At 41.2% G+C, this 19331-nt stretch overlaps 1 protein-coding gene across 2 annotated transcripts; it reads right to left on the minus strand.

Annotated features, from left to right (window-relative positions):
• Positions 1 to 1653: 1653 nt before the first annotated feature.
• Positions 1654 to 14339, minus strand: sall1a (spalt-like transcription factor 1a). 2 transcript variants are annotated; one of them, XM_086262450.1, is made up of 3 exons: positions 13453 to 14339; positions 4811 to 8208; positions 1654 to 3733 (listed from the first exon to the last, which is right to left on the minus strand). In XM_086262450.1, the coding sequence occupies exons 1-3, from the start codon at positions 13523 to 13525 to the stop codon at positions 3293 to 3295; spliced, it is 3912 nt and encodes a 1303-aa protein (XP_086118576.1). In that variant the 5' UTR covers positions 13526 to 14339; the 3' UTR covers positions 1654 to 3292. The 2 variants fall into 2 exon arrangements, with proteins under 2 accessions (XP_086118576.1, XP_086118651.1); XM_086262525.1 differs by lacking the exon at positions 13453 to 14339 and adding an exon at positions 10917 to 11164 and having other exon boundaries at positions 1655 to 3733.
• Between the last annotated feature and the right edge of the window lie 4992 nt (positions 14340 to 19331).

Below are 19331 nucleotides of genomic sequence, written 5' to 3' on the forward strand. Positions count from 1 at the left end.
ATTTATGTATTATGAAATAAAGATGTTTTCCAGGTAAAAATATAATTTCCATAATGACAACTGTGTTAAATATACACAAGTGTGCATGAAAAGATTTCTGACACAACCAGAAAACAAGTGAGTTTATTTTTGCAGTGTGACAGCTGTGCACACAGCCTTTACTTAAGCCAACCCTATAATGAACTTTCAAGTGTACAGTAAGTGGACAGGAGTGGCTTACAGCTAAAGAGAGTAATGTTTCTTTCCTGATGGTTCCCATCCTTGCCAGACTCTGCAGCAAAAAGTCATCAAGCCATTTAGCTTGAATAAGGAAAAAGAAAAATAACCATGAAACTAAAATAAAAACAAAAACAAACATTAGATGTAAAATAAACCCAAATGTGTGTGTACATGACTTTGTGTCTACCTGTAGAATATGTGTTTACAGCATAATATTGTGTATATGTTCTCAGTAGCCTGAAAGCAAAGTCTCAATGTAGCGGCAGAGCAGTTGACTAGACTCACAGTAAATTGTGACAGTGAGCAGGGCAGACTGGGACAGCCCATCTTAGTCTTTAGCGATTGTGTTTCAGTGTGTTCGCCTGGCTCTCCCTGTGGTGCGGTGTGTTGTGGAGCAAAAAGCCACTGCTGGGAGCCACAGTGGAAGAGATCAATTGTACTCATTCCTGCCACCTGAGATTCAAGTGTTTCTGTAATACTGCACAGCTCAATCGATACTTAAGCAAGGAGCTGGGAACCAAGAGCACAGTCCATGCTTAGTGGTGGGATGACTCACACAGAGATAAAACATGTATTTACTCCTGTATATTTGTGCTCCCCAGCTGTGAGCAGTCTGCATGAAAAATAAGCCAAATGACTCATCAGGCCTTTATTTATTTATTTATTGTGTTTCCATTATTTTATTATTCAAATATTTATAATTGTATGATTTAATTTTGCAGCACATAGTTTAGTATTATTAATGTTATCATTTGGAAATTATTTTTTTTATGAAATCAATTAGATTATCATTTAGAATGTAATAATAATAATAATGATAATAATAATTTTCCTAAGTAGAAATACACCATATTTAAAATAGTACATGCAAACGAAGAATTTGTCATAATTAAGCAAGAATGTGGGAATGTTTTATTTTTCTTTTTGTTCTTTGAAGGAATCTCTCAGGAAGCCGATTTACTGCACAAACAGAGCTCAGGGGAACAGATGTGACTGTTAAAAAGAAAACAGGCACTGTGGGTAAGGATCATTTAGCTTCAACGTCTCGAAATCTAAAACGTAAATATTGGGGATTTCGGCTTTGTAAAGAGGAGGGGAGCGCGCCGAGGATGCTGGACAGAAATTAACAGATCCTGCATTGCAGGATGTGCAACGATGTGTTAAATTAAATGCAGCTGTTGAAATACAAAAGGGGAACATTTTTCACTTTGAATAAAAAATGCAACGCAAACGCCTTTAAAGTCGTCAACTGTATCCGGATAACCGAGCGATCGTCTTGACAACCTTCTTTGGAAAGCACTAACTAGCTCGTCGCTTTCTTAATACAAGTTCTATTTTCAACTGAAGACGACGAAGAAGAAAAATAACGCCAACTGCGCATCGGACACCTCCTGCTTAACTATCTGCTCCGGACACACCATCCTTTTACCCGCTGCGACGCGCTTCTTTCTTTCTTTCTTTCTTTCTTTCTTTCTTTCTTTCTTTCTTTCTTTCTTTTAAACCCTTTGTAAATAAATTGCAGAAGGGGGCCTTTTCCTTTCCACGGATACGCTTTGAATTTATCCGATTCTGTGGAACAGTCATTAATTGGAGATCTGGAGAACTAGCTATAGAAACTACGATGTTCAAACAGTGTTCATTTTAAATTAAAGAGCAGGAAAACTCACACCATCAGCACCCAAGCCTCCGTTTCTGTAGTTTGTGCACGGAAGTGTGGAGGCTGCACGTGAACACAAATTCTTTAAAAGAAACAAAAGTTGCTTATTTAATTTATTTTTTATTTCTGCTTTTTTTCTTATGTATAGTTGTTAGTAAATGTAAAGAGACGGTATTTTTAAAATGAGGAAATAAAAGCACACAAACACACAATGTTTCTTTTGGAAAACTGATGTATTTGATTATTAGAGTAAAGAATTACAGTATCTTAGTTGTTAGTAGGTATTAAAGTGTAGAGAAACTGGACCCATAAAGATCTTCCAACTTTCCAAGAAAGTGCATGTAACAGTCCGAAGGTTGTCAAACCCGATATATATTTATACTTATAAAAACACTATCATTTTGTCCCCTGGCCGTGATGGACTTCTTGTGAGAGCTTTATGTACATTTTCTTGCAAGGGAGCTTGTATTTCCACATCTGAACATATTTACAGAAGCTTCAACACATAACTTTGCACTTGATGTCAGTGAGGATGCTGGGACATAGCAGCAATGTGGAAATCCAGCTCAGATACTAAAAGTGATCCTTCCAATTTGATTAGCTGTCTCAGTTCCAAAATCCAGGAAACAGGCCAGACTGAATGTTCCTCTATTTGTAACCGTCTTGCTCTCAACAACAATAAAATATGAGCAACAGAAGATAGAAGAAAAAAAATGGAAGTAAACAAAAAAAGTAGAAAGTACAATACAGAGACTGTAACGAGAAAACAAATTAACACTAAATAAACCCTTGAAATGTAGCAAACTTCAATGTTTTGTCTTCATTAAATAAGATAAAGGTAAATAATAATCGGAAAGAAAGGAACTACAACATCATTTAGTCCCTTGCCTGAATTTCATTGTTTTGTCTTGATGAGGCGGGGTGGGGGGGATTCATGAACACACAGATGTTAGACCATCTACAGAAGATCAGTGTACATTATTTACAGCAAGTCTGTTCGCTTATTACAGGGCTAATGCATCACATGAACATAGACAGTTCAATTATAGCTACTACAGACAGAAAATAACTTAATGCCAAGGTAAGGTTATCTAACCAGATATTCTAAGTTTCAAAAGCACATTTTTAAAGCACCCATTGTGGCTTTAAAATAAACAAAACCTAATTGTTAATGCTTCCACTTGGTTTCAAGCAAGGTTATAATCACTAATAAATAAGCTCCTTAAAACTATAACATGTACATTGTACAAAAAAAGCAACTTGTCTTCACACTCATGTTCGTAAAGATTCAATGGCGAGCAAAGCAGTTCAGCTGATTTTATCCCTGTCTTGTTCTCTTCCTCTGTCTGTGTCTACATATGTGTACAGTATGCCTTTAGGCATCTTTATGTGTCTGTGCCCAGTTGAGGACATATACTAATTGGTGGCAATTTCTTTATTGTCCTCCATGAAGCGTGTGAACCGGAAGTGGGCCCCATTCTCTGTGTTGGCCATTTTCTCCAGACCAGCCAGAGCAGCATTGGGCTCCGTGTTGTGTAGCTTATCAAGGCTGCCTGTCAGGCCACCTATGGGAGAGCTGCCCCCATTTCCGACACCACCTGACATGGGTGGGATGCCTCCGTTCTGGATGACAGAGATTTCATTTGTCTTCATTGCGAGACCATTGGAGAAGGCCGCAGCATACTGATTCCAGAAACTGGTCGGGTCTCCGTTGCTTGCCCTTGATGCCATGTCCTTCTGGAAGATCTCGGGAAACTTGACTGGGTTGGTGCCAAGGAAGGCCATCGGGCCATCTACGGAGAGCCTGCGGCCACGTCTGGCAGGAGCGCTGTTCCACATGTGGGTGCCCATGTGAACCTACACAGACGGAGAGGGAGAAGAACAAAAGAGAGGAGGTGAGAGACAGAGCAATGAGCGGGATGAAAACTAGTGATGTTTACAAACTTGGCCACAAGAGCTGCACATGAGATGATGCAATGGAAAAAATAATAATAATGCTTGAGTGTGAATTAAAATAGCTTCACACCCTGAGTGCAGCAGATCAGTTAGCTGCCTATGCTATGAGAAGTACAAACACTGTGTAAACATCTTTTGGCAAGACTGATACATGCTGTTTAATCTGAACTTTAATTTGCTCATCTCACAAGGGGACCGCACGGCTGAAGCAAAAATTGCACTGTCCAGTTTCATTGCCCCAGCCAGTATTACATGTGACATTTCACCTCTGCCCATACCCTTTCTAAGAACAAGACAACATTCTGCTTGGACATTTTTGAAACACTGCTCCAAAATAATTGTATTTTAATGTGGCTCATATACAATAGTTTACACAAAGTTAATGAGCCTTTTTTTAAAAAAACTGTGAGATATCGCTGTAAGTCTAGTATCATCCAACAGCCTGAGCTTGATTCTTAAATCTTTTAGAAATAAAAAAAACCCCAAACAAACAAGAAAAAAACATATGCCCTTATTTCTCCACTAGGAATTGGAGATTGAGACATTCAAAAATAACTAACATAATTGTAAATTAAGGCCACATAATCCCCCAAAATCCTAAAGATCACTAAGCAGATCTTTTTCTTGATGATTTAAGCCTGTGACATTTTTTACAGAATCCGTTATGGAAAAATACAGACTGACTTACTCACAGTGATTATACCTGATAATTAATTGTGTGCACTGGATCATTCTTAGCTGATCACATGCTGGAATTTCTCTCCAATAATTATATTACATGCATGATTCAGCTTTTCCATTTTTTTTTCTCTAAGAGCAGTTCCTTTCATTAATTATACCACATTACCACATCTTGATGCCTAATGCACTGACATGCCATATAAAATTAAATAGTAACCCTGAGACTCGTTTTTCATGAACATTCTCACGCACATACTTTTAGGAGGCAAATAGTTTGCTGGGTGTTTCGACATTTACCTTGAGGTTTCCTTTGGTGGTAAAAGCTCGGCCGCAGATGCTGCAGGCAAAGGGTTTCTCCCCTGTGTGGGTTCTCTCATGGATCTGCAGAGCACTGGCGGAGGAGAAACACTTTGCGCAGGTATGGCAGAAGTGTTGCTTGGGAGTCCTGCGTGGTGGAGCAGTGGAAAGCACTGGGGATGTTGAGGCAGATGAGGTGACCAAGCCAGGGGGTACCTCCTTGTTTTCCGGATGAAGGTTATGAAGGAAACCATTGACTTCTGGTTTGCTTAGAGAACCGACAGATAGAAGAGAAGGAGTTGGGCTGGAGGACAGGCTGGTATTTGATGGCTCAAATAGCTGTGAGGGCAAGTCTCGCATTTGATGTGTTAGCATATGCTGCTTGAGATTGCCCTTGGTGGAGAAACCCCTGTTACATGCCGTGCAAATAAATGGTCTTTCTTTGGTATGGCTTCGATAGTGAATGTCCAAGGCACTCTGACAAGCAAAGGTCTTCCCACAGATGTCACAGGATGTATTCTTGATGGTGCTACGCTCACGGAAGGGGAAAATCATGCCCAAAGGGTCTTTTGGTGAACTGACAGATGTCAGGTCCAGGGCTCCAAGGTTGGAGGGATGTGAGTGCAAGAGGCTTATACTGGTGGGGTCTGAAGATAAGGCCCTTTGGTGCCTTTCTTCGAGGCTCGGGGATTTGTGTGGTTGTGGCTGCATGCTAGTGGGTGATGGCGCCTGCATGGAGGAGGTAGATTCTGACACCGCTGGACTCCCGACGCTTTGGCTTTCAACATCACCTCCCAGAGATGAGGAGTCATTGGTGAGACAGTCACCTTCAATTAAGCCATTTGCAATAGCCTTCATCTGGATCACATTATGTTCCTGCATTTCATTATTATATTCTTGGCCATTCCTCTCTTGCCCTTCCTGGGTAGCCATTTCAGGGGGAGCTGGGGAGTTACATAGACTGTCATGGGAAGCATCAGCAGATCTGGGTGTATCTGGCACACTGCTGTCTGGACCCTCTTCCATTCCTTCAGTGTTGTCATCAGAAAAGTTGTCAAGATCATCAAAGTTTCTCTCTTCAAATGAGCCAGTATCAGAAGCCATGGACTCTGGATAACTCTCTGGCAGAGGGGTGTTGGGGATCTGCCCACCCATATGCATACGGATATGTTGCTGTAGAACGACAGCATTCGTGAACTTCTTCTGACAAATGGGACAGGAGTGTTGAACTCTAAGAGGAGGCATGGCCCTATGAACACTGTAGTGGGTTTTAAGATTTCCCTTGGTGGTAAATGCCCTGCCACAGATTTTACACTTGAAGGGCCGTTCCCCAGTGTGAGTGCGATAGTGCATTTTCAGTGCACTTTGGCAGCTCAGCACCCGGTGGCAAATGACACATTCATTTGGGTCTTTCACCTTTCTATCAATGTTCTCCACAAGTTGTTGTAACTTGGATGTCTCCGATCCCTGGAGAGGATCCAGAATGCCTACAAAAGGGAACTTAGCCTTGAACTGATCAGACATAAGGGGCATGAGTGGGTTGGTCATCATGGGTGGGCTGGTAGAAGTTGTATACTCTGCAATGCTTTCTGATGCACAACTCACATTTGTCATGAGACCCAAAGTCTTGCTGCCTTCGTCAGTTTTTCCATTTGAGGTAGGCAGTGTTGCACCTTCACCCTCTTCAGATACACCATCATTACTTTTAGCTGAAGGCTCAGTGGCACCTGAGTCACTCTTTGCAGTAACAGAAGGACTAGTTATGGCTATTGAATGATCTTCCTTTTTGATGAAATGTGGCAGGCTTGGCATGGTTGGTGGTAGCAGCATGCCGACTGATGATGTCAGAGTAGGCAAAACTGGTTTACTGTCAAGCCAGCTGGTCACAGGTTTCTCAGGTGGTATAGACATGCCGTATGGAATGCCAGTGCTTGTTGGTATGTTGTCTAAATGCTCAGGAACAGGGTAAGGGTTCATCTGGATATGAGGGTATTTTTCTTTATGACGCTGAAAATGCACCTTCAGGTTACCACGAGTGGAGAACCGGTTGCCACAGATATTACACTTGTAGGGTCTCTCACCAGTATGTGAGCGCAGGTGAATTTGCAAGGCACTGTCGCTCCCAAACACCTTGCCACAAAACCTGCACTTATGTTTGAAGAAAGCATCATCAGAGCTGCTCTTATGCTCAAATGAACTGACATTTGGCGGCTTGTCTTTTCTCTGCTGGGCCAAAGCTGCTAAAGAGTTGAGGTCCTCTACAGTGGTGCCAACACTGGACAGAGAACTGGAGAACATGGGATTTCCAGGTGGGGGTTGAGGTAGAAGGGGATTCACGGCCGAGCTTAACAAGCTACCTATTCCAAATGCTGGCGTCGATGACTTTGCTAGTGAGGAGCTGCTTAGTTGAGAATGAAGGCTACTCATATGAGTGGGCCTTTTGTCAGAGGATTGGGGATTGATTGTTGATGGCCCCAGTGTGGTAATGCTCTGAGATGTCTCACTGCTGCTTGGGTTGGACTGAGGTAGCTGTGCTGCTGCAGCCAGCTGCTTTATGCTGCTAATACTGGCCGACTGGCTGGCCAGGTTCTGTGCTAGGCCTGCGGCTGCCGCCAGCTGTTGAGAGAGATGTGAGCTGAGTGTGGTCAGGGGGCTGGCAGCTGGCCCCATTGTGCCGGGAGCAGAAGTTGGAGGTACCTGTATTTCTGGTGATTGGGAGGCTAGTAGCAGTATCTGATGGCGAATCTGTTCAATAAGCTGAAGCTGGTGGATCTGTTGCTGTTGCAGGGCTAAGAGCTGCTCCATTAGTGCTGGCACCCTTGGTCCTCCAGTCGAACGGGCTTCTTGGGAGAATTGGGCCACAGCCACTTTGGTGCTCTGCAGATTTTCAATTATGACATTGCTGTTGATCATGGAGAAGTTCCCCAGTTCAGTTAGGTTACTGAGCTGAGGTAGTGAGGCAGAGATAGCTGAAGTACCTACTGCGGGGCCAGAGGTGCCTCTATCAGCATGGCTGCTGACTGTATTAATGGGGCTTCCGCTCTCTGTATGACTGCCGTCCTCTTCGTGACCACTGCTCATTCCGGAAACGTCCACGTCCATGGATTCGTCTTTTTCAAGAGTGTTAGGCTCCAAAAGGTCACTGCCCTCTGTTTGATCAGTGTTATTAGCTGTGTCATTCATCTGGTCATCGGGATTATGAGGAGGAGACCCAGGCGAGAAAGTTCCGACAGGGGAGGCAGGATTTTCATTCACTATCAGAACTAACTGATTCTTAGTGCAATTCTTCTGGTGTTCCTCAAGATCTGATAGTTCAAAGAACTCAGCACAACATCTGCTACAGACATGGGCGTCTGACTCCTTGCAGGGGGGGTCCTCGGAGCAAAGTTCTGTGTCCCCTGAAAAAGAGGAAACAGAGGATTAGCGATTAGAAATGTTTTGCAGCTGAAGAAGCAGATTTATCTTCTTGAATTCAATTGTTGTTAATCTTAAGTTAATCAGTTTTAACACCTATCCTTCTGATGTGTTCACGAAAAAAGATTAAAAGGCAACAGTAAGCTGGCAGAAATGAGGAAAGACCTTATTCAATGTAGTGGCCTCTGAAACATGATAAGAGGGGATACAAAATCAATGGGAACTACTCAAATATTGGTTAAAAGTGATCTTTGAAGATGTACATCTGGGTTTCATCAGGCCAACCAAAGGTAATCATTTTCTCTAGATAATCCATCAAAATATAGAATAGAGTGAAGTCAGGATCATTGGGTCTTAATGAAATTTCATAGAAAAGCATTGATTTCCTATATTCCATGCCCTTCAAAGTCTACTTGTCCACTCGGTGCAAATCAAGCATTTGAAGGACTTATTAGACTTTCAATTTGCTGTCAACTTTGCTCATTTTCAGCCAACTACAGGCATCTTGGACAGGTTATCTATGTCACTAAACTAATTTGTATCCACTCAGCCTGCAATCACAGTGAGACAAGAACAACAGAGCCTGTGGCACCACATCTACTGCATATACACAAGAAAGCAAAAACAAAGAGGAAGAAATTCAAGAAAGAAGTTTAAGGTAAACAGTTACTCAGTTGATAACCAAAAAACATGAAACAAATCTGCCATCTATTACAAGAATAAAAATATTTATTATTCTTAAGACTTTTGTTTAAGTATTGTCCAATAAACCCAAAAGTTAAATCCAAGAAAGGACAGTTATCGGTGAATTCATTTAAGGAAAAAAAAATGCCTGAAAGGGATTAAATAAATAAATAAATACTTGGTCAACGCTAAAGAGCAGTGTGGCATATGAGAACGCATGCATCACAAACTTGCCAAAACTAAGAAGGCAGACACACCAGTTCATAGAACAAGCATAACAGAAACTTCTCTTGTTACTTAGACAAAAATTCTAAAGTAACGACCACATTCCAAATGCGCACTGAAATAGGTTTTGAAATTTTCCATTTTAATAAACAGGACGAGTCAGGGAATGAAAAGGCAAGACGACACCCTGCCCCCAGAGCCACTGCTGTGCTCCAGACTTTCCTTATTCATTTCCCTCTTTGTCACACTAAAATCTCGCTATTTAGCATACAAGTTGATTTACAAATTGCATTTCTCTATGAATCCCTTTCATTGTGCCTCTGGCCCCTCAACACTTTCATCAGGGCCAAGAATTCATTTGCAAATGAAACCCAGAGAAGTGCAGCCCTGCCCCACAGAGAGACAGGATGCCTTCCCATTGTTCACACAGCATGGGAGCGGCGGGGATCGTCGGCACAGCCTGGCCCTGCTCATCTCAGTCGACTCAAAGCAGATCCTGTTTAATTCAGGGATTATCTCCCTCAATGTTTCTCCGCTCAGAGACATCAGATAACGCAAAGTTGCCATGACAGTAAACCCCGGCCCTCACACCACCAAACCATGCAAACAGGGAAGACTCAACTTTAATGATAACTTTTCATGTTAAATCCCCCCCCCCCCCCCCCCCCAATTCCACCCACCCGTCTACCTACACCCCAAGCGTTAATTTTGAAAAAATGTGTTTGATTCATAGTGTGAGAAATGTGAGGATTAAATAAACACCTTTTCTCTTTTCTCAAGGTTCACTGTACACAAATTAGTGTGAAGAAAATCAAATCATATGAAAATGAGCAGGATGAAAATAGAAGAATATAGAAAAAACAAAAACTTTTGCCTGACTTTTGGAAGATGCAGAGTTATTCATAAAAAATAAAATACCTGAGTTTTCACTGTGTGTGTGTCTGTGTGTGCAAATCTACACACAGCAGAGAAAAAGCTCTACAGTGGAATTTAATTAATTCACTATTTAACTCACAAACATAATAAGTGTGTTTCTTTAATTGAATAAATCCTAACAAATACTAAAACATTATTTTCTGTACAGTGCATTTTCAAAAATTGTGCACTTTCAAATTATTTAAACTTATCAAACAAATGCCACAATAAAACAAATGCATGGATAAAATACAACTATCGCTAGAATATAAAATTACACTAAAAAAGACAGCAAAGACAGATGAGCTTTCCCCCAAAATGTACATTTCTATACTCTAACTAAGGAACTGCTAAGACTCGTCATCAAATTGCAATGCAGCAAGGGACATTGTCGTCTTCCGAACTCTATCACAAGTTTAAGGAAAGCCAATGGTAAAAATGCCTTTACGGCTGTACAGTGTAAGAATCATTTCACCACCAACTGCATATGACTTTTTACACTGCCAAAATATGTCTTTACTTGATGACCGAAAAAGGATCAAAACTGAATTAATGCATCACTACAAATCCACTGTCCACATAAGACTAGGAGCAAACAGCGCAGATGCTAGCATTAGGCTTAATTCCTAAAATAGCAAGGATTAACTTCAAATTACAATTAAGATAAAGTCAAGCTGGTATGAAGAAAGACTGTAAACTTCGATAGAATGTCTATCAATAGCACAATGTAAGTAGTGAGCAGAGCTAAAGGGCATTAAGGCAGACAGCAAGAGGACGGAGCCTCAAAGAGATTGACCAAAAATCTGAATATGAGAGACAAGAAAGTAAGGATTAGTCAAAAAAGTTGGAGAGCTTTGAGAGATCCTACATTATTTTTTCGCAGGGGGCCTCTGTGAGCGTCTTGACACTTGTAACTTCAGGAGGGTTTCTGCTCACATCTTCTCCAGCCCTCAGGACTCATCCCACTGAACACTAGATGGGGTTCCACTAAAGCTGCCGTGGTCCAGGACAAGATTCAAATCTCAGAAGCTCTGCCCCGGTGACATGGTTAAAGCTTAAGGGGAGGGAAAAAGGCAAAGCAAGTCCTTCAGGCTACACCTAAACTCACACCACATAAACAATGGCAAAATGACAAGCGAGGCACTCTGTGTTTGCAGGGAGAAACAGCGCAAAAGGGGGCTGCCCTGCCAATCTCTCCTCTAGGGGGGCCACTCTGATAGGGCATAAGGGGATGGTCACAACATTGATAAGGCCCCACAGTCAAACACACTCTTAAATAAAAAAGCTGAGGCCTTGCTGGGCCGCCTGCAGCTCTCATCAGCAGGGTCAATGGCAAGGCAGAGAGGAACACAGTGAGCCCTGAACTCTGATCACCTCCAAACAGAGGGACGCTGGCAAAGGTTAAAACAGCTCAACATCCCACCCTCTGTGGCTCTCACTCCGACCTCCCAGTAACTACAGCCCTGAGCATCACTGATATTCAGCTACAAATACAATGACTTTCTGTTTCCCTTTCTGCTACCAGAACACTCTAGAAAGACACACAACTCATTTATAATGAGCACTGCTTCAGCTAAATAATCCCAAACTTAAAGACAACATGGTCATACTCTTATAATTACATACACAAGACACTTGCAACTATTTTAGCATATGGCCTAGACATAATTAGGAATTTTTGCATTCTGCAGATGGGTTGTTGAAACAAGTGACTTTCCCTCACTCCCCTTTATTAGATTTAAAGGAAATTTAGGGGAAAGAAACAGCACTCAGGGATAGACAAGGTTTTGCATTAATCATCAAGTTCCTAAAATCACGTGAAACAGCGTTTCAATGCGTGACTTTCTCCCGAAAGGAATATTTATTTTAAATATTTATTTGAAATGCACATGCTTTTCAGGTTGTGCTAAACACAGTGTGCTGCACAGATTTTTTTATTTCCTCGCATGAAATCTGTAGGCCATTTTTCTAAAAATTTAAATCAAAAGATGTATTTATTTTTAAATTGCAGAAAGTATAAATTTTGTGCGGCAAAATTCGATCACACTGCGCCGAATAACAAAGTCGGGGCTTCTTTCCATTTATGAACATTTATGAAATTACTTAAAATATTAATGGATATTTTTTTCCTCCTAATGAACGCATGACTGAAAAGTCGGTCAACAAAAATACACGCTGCAACGTCCTGTAGCGAAATGAAAGCTTTATTTATAACTATTCTACAGTGATCTGAAACGCAGTTTTATTAGTGTCTTGTTTGGCTCGAGTATTCCCCTTTTCTACAAAAACAAAGCAGCTTGCAATTAATTATAACTTTACTGGCTTATGTTGGCCTCTGAAACTCTGAGAGCTCATGCAAAGTCCTGAAAGCCACTTTGTACAAACTCATTTCACATTTTAGGCACCACATTTCTAACAAAGCATTCTTACTGCAGTTTTTTCAAAGGTGTAAGATGGTCGCATTGGCTACAAGTCCGCAAGTTAAAATTAGGAAATCGGTTTATCTATATCGACATGAAACTATCTTTTGGACGAATCGGTTGTGTATTTGTGGAGACAGAATGGCCGAGACAAAACTTCAGTTTCCCAAATATTTGTTTTCTTCTTCTTCTTCTTTTTTATAAGAAAAAAAATTGCCTAAAGACGGGTAAACTAAAGAGACCGTCACAGGAGGAACTGGGAAAGATGTTTGTTCATTAACGTTCTCCGGCGCACTCTGTCCTCCTTTCATCTTACTTAAAAAAAGAGTAACAAGCCATGGCGTAGACTGTTGATATATTTTCATAAAAGAAGGAGATATCTGTACGAGTTTGCAGCGCAAAGTTGAAGCACACGGAATACGGTATTTGTCGGTCCGGGACCAAAGAAAAGTTGGGAGTCCCGACAGGGGCGACAGGGTGGTCGATGTCGAGGCAAGACGCCGACCGCTGAACGCAGGGAAGCCTGAGTGCGAGCGGAGCGATTATTTATTTATTTAAAACGCGCTAAAGTTAAGATTAAAAACTTTTGAAACTTTTAAGTCACACCGAGCTCAAACCCAAAGAAAACGCACCATATCTGTGTTCTCATATTTCACTTATTAACCGCCTAGAACTGAGTTTTAACCTCTGATAATAAAATAATCAGCGCAGAAATGTCAAGTTACCCCAAATTGTTCTTGGTACTTGAATAATGGGAAATTCGTGGAAAATCGGTGCATCAACTTTTGTTAAAAGTCGACCATACTTTCATCAAGAAGTCACTTGAATTTGTAAAGAAATCAACAAAAAACTAACAGCATAAACTCCAATTCAAAGTCTTCCTTAACAGTGAGAGTTGACCGCGGACACAATAAAAACATCGCTTAAAAGAAAGAAAAATTCACGGTGATTGCATAAAAGGAGCGTTGGGTTACTTGGACTCACCATTGTGCTCCGATAAAGGCAGATGAGGGTCGGATTGGAAGTGTTGAGGCTTCGCTTGCTTCCTCCGCGACATGCTGGCTGGCACATCAGCAGGCAAAGAATAAAAAAATGACTACAAAACCTTCTAAAAAATTACGTAAATCGAGAACATCCACCGCGCATGTGCCCCGTTATGATTATCAATAATGCTCTGCGATTAATCATACGGGGGCTTCTTTGAAAGGCGATTGGCACCTTGCCAGCCCCCCTCCTATTCAAATGAAGTCTCTTTAATCAATTAGCTCCTGATTTGCTGGGGACTCTTGTCTCTCTCTCAGCTCCCACCCAATGAGTTGATCCGTATGAGGAAGAAAGGCTGGGTTTTCCAAACTCCCTTTAGATACGGTTTAACCCCTTCTGTTAGCCAAGTCAAGGCTTATCTTGACTACTACAGGGGAATGTCAGCGTCTCGAGTCCATGCCCGCGACAGTATCTTTCAGTCTTTTGCAGTCATCACAGTTTATTTTCTTTCTTTTTTCCTTTTCCCCTGTTGATGTGGATTGACGGGACGCTCGCAACTCAAACCTTCACGATCTCCAACCAACTTTAATTTCACTACAACTCGGTAGTCCGTTCTCCACTCTTGCGTAAAGATCGCTGTAATACAGCTCTTGTTGTGTGCACACCGACACCTACTTTCTGAAGAGTTTGAAGCGAAGCTCCCGGTGCGGTAAAACGCAACGTCTCGCCAGCATGTTCCGTGCGTAAATGGCACCGTTACGCGTTCCCAAAAGTCCAGAGTGAGATCCGACGTCCCAATCACTTTGATTTGATTATTATTAGCAAAAAGAGGGGTTACTTACTAACACGTTTTCATCACACACTGCGTTCCGCGAATAAACAAACTTTGAGGGCCCGTGCGGCAGTGGGACAAATGTGGAGCCCGGCCCATCGAGGATCTGATTGGTCATCGGGCTATTCAGTCACGTTACCATTCACCTCCACCTCCCTCTCCCTCGCTCCCGCTCTCTCTCTTTCTCTCTGATTGAGCACAGCAGAGCCAAACGGTTTGTGCGCGCCGGGATGATCAGTGGTAAAGAGCGGAGAGACAGAAGTCTGTTCATCTGAATGGGGATAAATTAAGCTTTTAAATTCTTCCCCAAACACTTTTTTAACGAATGCTTGCCTCATATCCATGTCACGCGGACTAATCTATATTTCACATCATGCATTTGGAAAAAAAAAACCCTAAACTTTTCTTTATATATTCACCATCCACTGGGTTGTTTATGTTGTAAAATCGGCATGAATTACTGCATAATGTCCTTATCAAAAGTTAAATGTTTGGCCTGTTGATATGTTTTATTTTATCATAATGGTAAATGTTTTTATTAGCCAATATATTTCAGCTGATAACGGCAAAGCAAATAAAACGATGTCTTAATCGAGCCTGTGGATTACAGAAGTTACATTATTATTATTATTATTATTATTATTATTATTATTATTATTATTATTATTATTATTATTATTATTATAAATAGTGCATTAACAGGAGTGCGCATTCACTTGGGATGCTTAAGAGGGCAAGAGATCCCACAGGAGCTTCTTGTGAGCGCTGAGTCGAGTAGATTTATTACCTGAAAAAGATAAACGAAGCTTTCAGTCAGGCTGATTTTGAGAAATGAAGATAATAATGTTACTATAGGTGATGCCTCGGATGCCATTATTTTTCACTGAATATTTAAAGAGCAGCTGCAGGCTAGATGGATCTGGTCCTCTCTTGTGTCAGATATCTTTTAGTTTCGACTAGCCTTACTATTTACTTATTCATGAAAAAAGGAAAGAGCAGAGGGAAAATCAAATACCTCTGATGGCCTTAGTGATCTGCTTTATCAATGCGTTAGGTCGAATAATTAAACAGCACACATAATTTTCAAATGGAACATTCTTTTCTTCTTCTTCTTCTTCTTCTTTTTTGGGGGGAGGGAGTATCAATTGATGCGTAAACTGTCCACAAACCTGGGGACCAGATCGAAATTAAAGCTGTGACTAAAAAAAATCAAAGAGCAAATTATCATTAGTAGGGGAAAATGTGTATGTGCGCGTGCAGTTAAAAAGCCCGTGCAATTATATGCAGGAAACTTGAAATTGCTAGGAGAGGAAAAAGGGGTCTGCAATATTGTAATGTCCCGGGCGGAAAAATCAATGGCCAGTTAATTGATGTGAGTGTTGGTGTGAGATTGTAAACAGGGTGATTTGCAGCCTAGCCGAGCAGGAGACATTTTAAATGGGATTCACTCGGGACGGTTGAGGATACAGTGTTAACAGTCATGGGCTGAATGACACAGGCGGACACAGTTTGGGGACCCAACAGATATAACTCAGTGCCAGTGCTTGAAAAAGTTTTAAACTGACTTAAACGTTTTTTATTTCTTTTCTTTTTTCAGAGGCGTGTGTCTGCCTGAATTATTATTTATTATCTGTTGAGTGAGAAAGCGGGAAAAAATAAATATTTAACATAAAAATGTTTATCATACTAATGATAATGATATTAAGATAGAATTATTAATGTATATTTCCTTTTTTTTTAAAAAACTATTAAAACCTTTGGTTAACGGTGAATGTAATAACCGTTTATTTAACAGGCGCATCAAACAGTTTCTTTTTGTCACTGTGGGGGGAAAGTGCTTTCAAAGAAAAGTGACAGAAGCCTTTGGCGCATAAAAAGTGCGCATTTGTCGGTTATGCGCAATCAATGCTGCGCGCACCATATCAGAGACGGTCTGTCGTGGGTGTCATCATTCACTATTATCACCGACACGTCGTGATTGATCACGTAGCTCAGAAACACTGCACGTCTGAGCGCATAATGCGATAGTTAAAGCGAGGAATCTACCAAAGCGCAGTTGTTAGTGATCCTCACACTCTGTATTTCTAACTAGAAAGCCCCCTTTTTTCTGCTTATTCAACACGTGGTGGGTTTCTATTCACGGTCCTGCTCGACTCGATGCCTAAAGAATTACAACTAGCTGGATTAGGCCTTCATCTAGGTCAGCTGCACGTGTGTGCGCGCGCGCGCGTGTGTGTGTGTGCGCGCGCGCGTAGTATTTGTGATAACAGTCGCACAAATGGCAAAAAGAGAGAGCGGACAAAACTCAAGGTTTTACAAGAAAGCAGAGTCTCGTGATTCCAGTATGTATGAAGAGGAGTGGAGTCCCTGATTAACAGGGCTGCTGCTTACATGGACAATAGGTTTGATTCATATGTTATGAGTAAAGAGCCTCTATTAAAAAATACCAAAAAGTTATAGAGATAATATTAAGAAAGGGCCTTTTTAATAATAACAAATACAATCACAAACAACCATAGGCTGAAATTCCCTAAAATGTTTTATTTTGTGGCAGGATAAATAAACTAGTACATTATTCCTTCTTTTCTTCATTAATGACAACTGATGAAGTCAATGGTCCCCCTCATTCCCAGAACAAATATCAAGTGCCTGGCATTATTAATGGCACCATGATGTCTTTACTAAAGGATTATGAGCTTGATTAAAGGGATTGTTGTAAGCTGGCCTCATGCTCAAATAAAGAAATAAGGCCATATTTTCCTTCTACCAAGTCACACACTCTGTCACTGTATGACTCTTAACAGAACAGTACTGCTATGTTTAGGGTGCCCAACCTCAGTATTACTCAGTATTTGAGTTATTCCACATTAAGTCTTCTAAAAAACCAAAACGAATAAATAAACAGAAAAACAATAACAAAAAAAAAAACATATCTAAAGTTAATCAGATTATAGGGCTATGGGGAAAGAAAAAACACTCCAGCTAGAGCAGAAATTATTGGTTCATTTACTTGAAGTATGAAGTGAGATTTCTTTGTCTTCCAGACAATCAGAATGCAGCATTTAGCACTGTTTTGCCACCAAAGGAATCCCATTGAAAAATCGCCTGCATTAAAATTCAATACCTGCAGCAGCACCGACTAGCCTCCATTAATTAAGAGATCAAACCCTTTCCATTGTCCCCCAGCAGCCCTGCCACCACTTGTCCCACAGATTGTTTTCCCCCATTGTGCCCTCTGACATCTTCCTGCAGCATCGCCCGATATCAATGGGCCGTGTTTGTTTTTACATTATCTCAGCTGCAGTTACAGACACCCCCTTTCAATCTCATCTTGTTTGAGGGAAAACAAGCAAACATTCAAGGGTGTCGCAGAGGTGCTAGAGGTCACTGGTCCATCACACATATCCTGCATGTCCAGGCTCTGTGTGTGTGTGTGATTGTGAGTTTGCATGTGCCACTGGTACAGCCATCTGTGGCACAAACACTGTGAGTGATTGTGTTTAAGCTGTAGCTACTCAGGTACAAGTGTACTAGTGTTAGGAGATGTGTGCCAATGGATCCTTGACAAAGAGCTTCAACCCCCCCCCCCCCCCCCCCCTCCCTCGTTATTAGTGAGAGAGGCCAGGCTTCAGTGTCTTTCTGAATGGTGTAACTGGACACCAAACATTACAGGCGGGATGCACTCAAACGTAAAACTACATTTGCATCCTTTTGGATAGTTTGCAAACACTAGAATACTTTTGTTTCAGATAAAATATAAACACAGCACAATTTAGAAGAGATTAAAACTTTATGATAGTATAACTTGCTGCATTCTTGTATTAAAAACAATTAATTACACTTTTCAATTTGGACAAATTCAAATCATAGTTTGTTTCGCATCAGATATGACTGATTATTAACTGATGATTCTTATTTATAAATAGGCGTTTAAATAGATATAGATAAGTAATATACACAGCACTTGAGCAAAACGAACCTTTAGCTTTAGTTCACTAAGTTTATTAGCTTTATGGCTGTTTCTCATTACTGTCCACCCAAGTTTTTTTCTAAATAGATACACTCAGTCACAGTGATGCAATCGTTCAATCCTTCAATTGTTATCATACAAATTCACTTGATTGTATCTGATTAAACATGTTCGCTTGAGTTGCATTAACGACAAACACGGTGGTACTGGACGACCACCAAGACTCCCATTTTAGCTCCTTCGTATTCTTGAAAAACACATTGTGCTTTCATATGACATTGACAAATGATATTTGGATGAAGAGGGATGCTTAGATGGTTAGATGTTTCACAGAATGGAGCCGGATTACACTGACACACATCACTAAGGCTGGAGGTTATAGAGGAACCAAACACTCCAAACATCTTGAAGAAATTACAGACATCACCCACCGAAAGCTGAGTGTTTATGTATTCTTAAGAACCTGGAAGCAAAACTAAAAATTACACATCGACTTATCCCTACATTACTTCACACGCTCGTAAACACAGAATATACAGAATATACACATACAATGTCTGTGTCACAGCCACAAAGCAAGCCGGGCGGGTAATGTAACCACACACAAAGCAACGTGCAGGTAACCACCGAGCCAGCAGACACGCCACGTAAAACAAAAAAAAAAACAAAACACACACATTCTTACAGTAAATACAGCCACAAAGTTGAAACATATCAAGCGGTTTATTCGCAGTGACTCTGGGCACAAGATGTTTATCAACTGCCGCCAGACAGCTGTGTTGGTCGGCCAGCAGTTAACTGTGTCTCAGACAGCCTCTTATTGCTATTGATAGTTAGCATCAGTGTCCTGGCTGAGGAATGTGACTGCTATAGGCAAACACAAGCTATTGATCTTCAGCCTGTCCCTCACCGGCCTGGAGCTACAGAGGGAAAGAAATGGGAGTGGAGGCCGGGCGGAGCCTTCAGACTCACTGTCTGGCACCTGGGAGAGCTACTGGTGGTGCTGGTCAGGGGTGTATTGAGAAAGATCTCACTCCTTTAGATTGCTGCTTTGTGTTCAAATTAACAGCCTGCATC

The sequence above is a fragment of the Aulonocara sp. 'chitande type north' Nkhata Bay genome, linkage group LG1 (assembly GCF_057382095.1).
Source record: "Aulonocara sp. 'chitande type north' Nkhata Bay isolate Kocher_YH1m ecotype deep benthic linkage group LG1, A_spYH_male_GT1.1, whole genome shotgun sequence".
In the NCBI taxonomy this organism is placed as follows: domain Eukaryota; kingdom Metazoa; phylum Chordata; class Actinopteri; order Cichliformes; family Cichlidae; genus Aulonocara; species Aulonocara sp. 'chitande type north' Nkhata Bay.